The 6,000-nt window shown below is 40.7% G+C and overlaps 1 protein-coding gene across 2 annotated transcripts in view; it reads left to right on the plus strand.

Moving 5' to 3' along the window:
- Nucleotides 1-5,019, plus strand: part of CHST11 (carbohydrate sulfotransferase 11) — a 231,185-nt gene extending 226,166 nt beyond the window's left edge. For both annotated transcript variants that reach the window (XM_073324017.1, XM_073324007.1), the window contains exon 3: nucleotides 4,083-5,019. In XM_073324017.1, the coding sequence (XP_073180118.1) occupies nucleotides 4,083-4,937 (855 nt within the window). In that variant the 3' untranslated portion in view covers nucleotides 4,938-5,019. The remainder of the gene's footprint in view (nucleotides 1-4,082) is intronic.
- The last annotated feature ends 981 nt before the right edge of the window (nucleotides 5,020-6,000 follow it).

Genomic DNA, 6,000 nt, shown 5'->3' on the forward strand with positions numbered 1-6,000 from the left:
AATGGGACATTATTCTCTTTTGCCTGGCTATATTAAATTCCCATTAATGGTAATGTGCATATGCCCCGAGAGGAGAAACTCTAGGACTAATTATATGGAAGGGGAAGTAAAAAGTATAGCACTGCAAAGATTCATTCATAAATTTTAAGGCCAGAAGAGACCATTACATCATCTTCACTGATTTCCTATATAACACAGGCCATGGAACATCTCCCAGTAATTCCTCTATATAGTCCAAAAACAGAGCCACAAGAAAACACACACATTAGAATATTGCAAACTTTAGAAGTTGTTCTGAATCTGGAAGTAAAATAAGGTACTGGGCCCTATCCTGCTCCTACTGCTGTCAACGGAAGTCAATTTTGCCATTAACTAAATCAGGGGTGTTTCTACCCATATGAAGAGCAGTGTTTTGTTCAGTACCATGGGCAAAATTAATCTCTTGTGTAACTCCAGTTAATTTAATGGATAATGTTGCTCCTGTAGGTTTGTGAAGAGAATACCAATTTCAGCTGTTGAATTTCTTATTTCTTTCCCCCCTATCCTCAGAAAAGACATTTTCTTTAAACAGCAGTGTGATCCTGGACAACAGCATTTAGACATCCTACGTACAAATTCCCTGCTAGTCGACTTCCATAGGACATGGGAAGCCAACTGTAGATTGTTCTTCCCATCTCCAGGACTGTAACATCAAACTGCCCTTTAAATGCGCCTGGCCAACATTCAGAGGAATGCCACACACAGGAGATGATCCAGATTGTCTACACTGCTTGTGTTAGGCCATTGTGTATGGATTAAAACTCTGGGAAAGAGGCAAAGAAGGTAGAATGGCTGGTTTTCATTTTATTTGTATTACAGTAATACCTGGTGACCCCAATGAATATCAGAGACCCATTGTGCTCGGCACTGTCCAGACACACAGGGCAGGGGCCAGGAACAGTCTCTGGCTGACATCTGAAAATCTGAACAGATAATACAAAGGGTAGGAGAAGAAACAGGTGCAGAGAAGTGAAGTGAAGTGACTTGCCCAAGTCACACAGTGGATTAGGAGGGCTAGGATTAGAACAACAGTCTCCTACCTAGTTCTGTAATTTTTTGCAAAGCCGGGATTTTTTCCTGTAATAAAACAATTGAAATATTTAAATAGTTGTTTGCTTGATCATTAATATTTTAAATGAATCACAAAACCAGCTTGTCTCCTCTCCGTAGACACTAAAGATTCCATAGTACTCTGTAAACGGGTCACCAACTGCACTTAAATGTTCAAACATTGACATATTAATCAGGGCCAAGCCTTGCAGAAGTAGGAGGTTAGGCTCCTAAATCCCAATTTAGTCAACTAAATGAGCGGTCCGCTTTTCAAAAGCGGCAAGAACCCAGCAGGTCCCACTAATCTCAGTGGCTCAGCACTTGGGGGGAAAACAGGCCACTTAAGGTGCCCAAATAGGGATTTAGAAGCCCATCCATACCTCCTATTTTTGAAACACGTGGGTCGCCTGAGGAGGTTGCCCCTCCTTTCCCCATTGTTGTGGAGCATGCCGTATGCCTGTTGTTGCCACCACTCATGTTGCAAAGGTGACAGCATTTCAGTGGTGCTTGGGGATCCTTCAGGGTGAAATTCACTGTGTAAATGTAATAATGTCCTAGCAACTAAAATTGCAGTGTAGGGTCACCCGAATGACATGATCAACTCTGAGAAAGTTACCTTGTCCTGCAGTAGCTAGGATGGTCTTTCTAGCAAAAAGCAGTAATTTTCTCTCTCCTTATGTATTTACATTTGCAGAGGCTAAATATACTTGTGCCAAAGTTAGGCCCTGATGCTTAAATCCATTCCTGTTCAGCAAAGCCCTTAAGCACATGCTTAACCAGGGACATTGAGCCAGACCTTCTCACATTAACAGTGTGGGTCAAGTTTTTCAAAAACAGGAGGTTTAGTTGGACTTTTAAATAGTTCTTCTATTTAGGAGTCTGTCTAGCTTAAATGGGACTTAAGCAAATATGTGAATGCTTTGCTCAACTGGGCCTTAAATGCAAAAAATTTGGGACGTACCAAATCGGAGCTCCAGTCCCGATTGTGGCAGTTTCCTCTCCAACCTGCAGCAATTGAGAGGGAGGGAAATTCTCCCCTATGCAGAGAGCTAGCATAAGGCCCATTCACCACTTAGCTTATGCACCACTGAAGCCTAACTGTGTCCTTTGTGCTGGCCTTCTGCACAGGGGAGAGTTTCACCAGCTAGGCCTTGTATACAACAGTATCACCACCCCCAAATATTCAATGTTAAAAATATTCTCATGATTCAGCCAAAAGTCAAGTTATTGGCCTTCTGATTATTTTTTTTTTTAACCTTTAGGTTGCATTTGGGTCACATTTTCAACCTTTTCTCCCCAACCATGAAGGCTAGATATGTTTTTAATGAAAGCTGAGAATCTCACGCATAACGCCAGGTACCGGGGTGTCAATATAAGTACCAAAGTTTGTAAAACTTGTAGTAAAGTCGCAAGAATTGATAACACTGCTGTACTATGCAGAGCAGCACCCGTTTAAATGAAAGGTGTGATTTTTAACCTGTAAGGGTGATCAGATAAAGCAAGCCTAGTTCAACCTATAATAAAATTGCCTAGGAACTAAACTGCAAAAAAAAAAAAAAAAGCCCCCACTCCTAAACCAACCTAAAGGGAATTGCACCAGCTACATCAATTTAGTTAAACTGACATAGATCCAAACTAGCACTGGTTTAGTTGAACTAAGAGTATGTCTACACTGCAATCGGGAGCTGTGATTCCAGCATGCATAGACATGCACAGACAGTGGCCACTCAAGCCTGTGCCCTGTGTTGTGGGCAGGTGGGCTAGCCTGTGCAGCCACTTGTTCTGCCATGGCTTTACTACCTCTATTATTCAAGTTAGCTTGGGTATGTCAATGCCTGCTGCAGTTACACCTCCTGACTGCCACGTAGACATACCCTAAAGCATTAATGTCACTGAGCGGGATTTTCTAAAGCACCTACGGGAATTAGGTGCCGACTGTCAATGGAGTTAGGCACCTGTGAGCTGGGTGAGATTTCAGTGCTTAACCCAAGTGTCTCGTATTTCTCCCATCTGTAAAATAGAAATATTAATACTTAACTACAGTACAGCGCAGGGAGGGGAGGGCATTGGGAGGCTCAGTTAATTAGGATTTGTAAAGCTCTATGAAATCTTCAGATGGATATTCCTTCTAAATATGCCAGAAAGGCACCTAATAGCATTCTATGTGTATGATATAAGTTAATTGACAATAGCAGCTAGCCCCATCAACAACCCACAACAAAACTCTGCCCACAACAATTAAAAAATTAAGAAACTTAACAAAATAATAAAGGGTAACGTGTTCGCAGTACTAGTGTGTTAAAAGGCTGCATACTCTTCACCACTCTCTACTAAACACAAATCAATAGGTGGGAAGTTATAGTTAGAATTCTCTTCCTGCTCCTCGAGATACCACTTCAGTGACTACTCTCCTTGGAAAAGCAGAAATCTCCCTGGGTTTTATTTCACATGACAAGGTTATAACCAAGAAATGAGCTGAGATTATTAATTCTGTAGTGTGAAAGACATCTGCAACAAGATCACATGCTGTTTTTGTTTTGGCAAACTGTCTGACAATGGTGTTCTCCAGCCATGTCTCAGCAGTAAAGGTCAGGCTGGGTTCTGTACTTCTATAGAAATGAGTCTGACTGCAGTGGTCAGAAGAGATTCTTTTTCTATATCTAAGAAAAAAACGATATTTCAGGAAAATTGCATGGCAAATAAATGTGCTGCCAAGAAACATAGGATTGCACAGTCCCTTGCCGAAGGGGAAAGCAGTAAAATATTAATGACCACATTGGTACCAGCTCAAATCAAGAAATTTGGAGGTAAAAGGTTATCCTGCAACTTTGGAATTACTGCATTCAGCCAAAGAATTAAGTCTTTCAAATATGGTGCTTGCAATGGTCTGTTTTTCTACAAATGGAGCAGTGGGGATTAACCTAGTAAGTAAAAAAAAACAACAAGAATTTCCCATGTGTACTGAATTATTTGTATCTATGTTTTCTTTCCAGTTGGAGTTGTCTAATACAGCAATCCTTCATCAGGTTAGGAGAGACCAAGTCACAGATACATGTCGAGCCAACAGCATGTCTAGCAGGAAACGCCGTGTGCTGACACCCAACGATCTCAAACATTTGGTGGTGGATGAAGATCATGAAATGATCTATTGTTATGTGCCCAAAGTGGCCTGTACAAACTGGAAGAGAATCATGATGGTCTTGACAGGAAGGGGCAAATACAGTGACCCCATGGAAATACCAGCCAATGAAGCCCATATATCCTCAAACCTGAAGACCCTCAACCAGTACAGCATTCCAGAGATCAACCACCGTTTAAAAAGCTACATGAAGTTCCTGTTTGTCCGCGAGCCTTTTGAGAGACTGGTGTCAGCCTACAGGAACAAGTTCACCCAGAAGTACAACACCTCCTTTCACAAGAGATACGGTACCAAAATCGTGAGGCGCCAAAGGAAAAATGCCACCCAGGAGGCTCTGCGTAAAGGTGACGACGTGAAATTCGAGGAGTTTGTGGCATATCTCATTGACCCACATACCCAAAGAGAAGAACCTTTCAATGAGCACTGGCAAACTGTCTACTCCCTCTGTCACCCCTGCCATATCCATTATGACCTCATAGGAAAGTATGAGACACTTGAAGATGATTCCAATTACATCCTTCAACTTGCAGGAGTAGGCAGTTACCTGAAGTTCCCCACCTATGCAAAGTCTACGAGAACTACTGATGAAATGACCACAGAGTTCTTCCAGAACATCAGCTTGGAACACCAAACACAACTGTACGAAGTCTACAAACTTGATTTTTTAATGTTCAATTACTCAGTGCCAAGCTACCTGAAACCGGAATGAGAGGGAGAAGGAGGAAAGAAAGCCTGTTTTATTTAAGATTTTTATTTGTCATAATAAATATGGAGAATTGTTATTTTGTAAATTAATATTTTCTTTTTGAATGATGCTGCGAGCAGCACAGTCGAAATTATTTAAATCATCTGTAAGAAAGGACAGTTCTCTTTGCGGGGTAACAGGATGGTGACGATCTCGCTTTAGAAATGAATATTACTGCTACACTGTTTATAAACGTTAATTGTGTTCTGGTGAATTTCATTTATCTTTGCATTCAACAAATTCTAATTAATGTTATTTATACTTATTTAAAACATGGTCTCTTGGTAGGTTTCACTTTAGCAGCAGAAATACGACAATATTTGGACAAAGGGAATCTGGTTTATGCTTTCCTCAGCTGAATTTATTAGTTTATTGTTACTAGCCAGATGTTTTGGAAACCCTAGTAGAAATAATTTCTTCCAAGGTGATTCTGCACTTAAAGCAAAATTAGAAAGTTATCTTCCCATACCTGAAAGAAAAACATGAAACACGTTTTGTTACACACAATAGTTAAAATCCAGGACTAAAAGAAATTGGATGTATCCCTTGAAGAAAGCAAGCATACATTTTTCTTATCTGGACATGGTAATATCACCAATATTGTTTGTGTCCCAGTGCCTGGCATTTCCAAGCCTGTCAGCCCAATGAATGCTGACAGGGATTTGTCCATATTACATACCAACAAAATATGGGCCAAGAGTTTCAAAACTAACTTGAGATTTTGAATGCCCAACCTGAGCCACCTTAATGGAGGCCTGATTTCAGCGAGTGGGTGCTTAACACTTCCTAAAAAGTCAGGCCCTTTTAAACTATCTCACTTTGGGCACCCAAACTCACTAGGCACTTCAGAGAATCTTGGCAATAATAAGTTTGTATATATTATATAGGCATCCAAAAAGATCACCTTCGTATTGATCTGAGCATACGGGGCAATAAAAGAACTCCTGTTTCCTAAATACATGTTGGTTTCATGGCCTCTCGCCTCCAGGGGTAGCATTGTTTTCCATTTATTAGTCAATATTAAACA

The sequence above is a fragment of the Lepidochelys kempii genome, chromosome 1, assembly GCF_965140265.1.
Source record: "Lepidochelys kempii isolate rLepKem1 chromosome 1, rLepKem1.hap2, whole genome shotgun sequence".
In the NCBI taxonomy this organism is placed as follows: Eukaryota; Metazoa; Chordata; order Testudines; family Cheloniidae; genus Lepidochelys; species Lepidochelys kempii.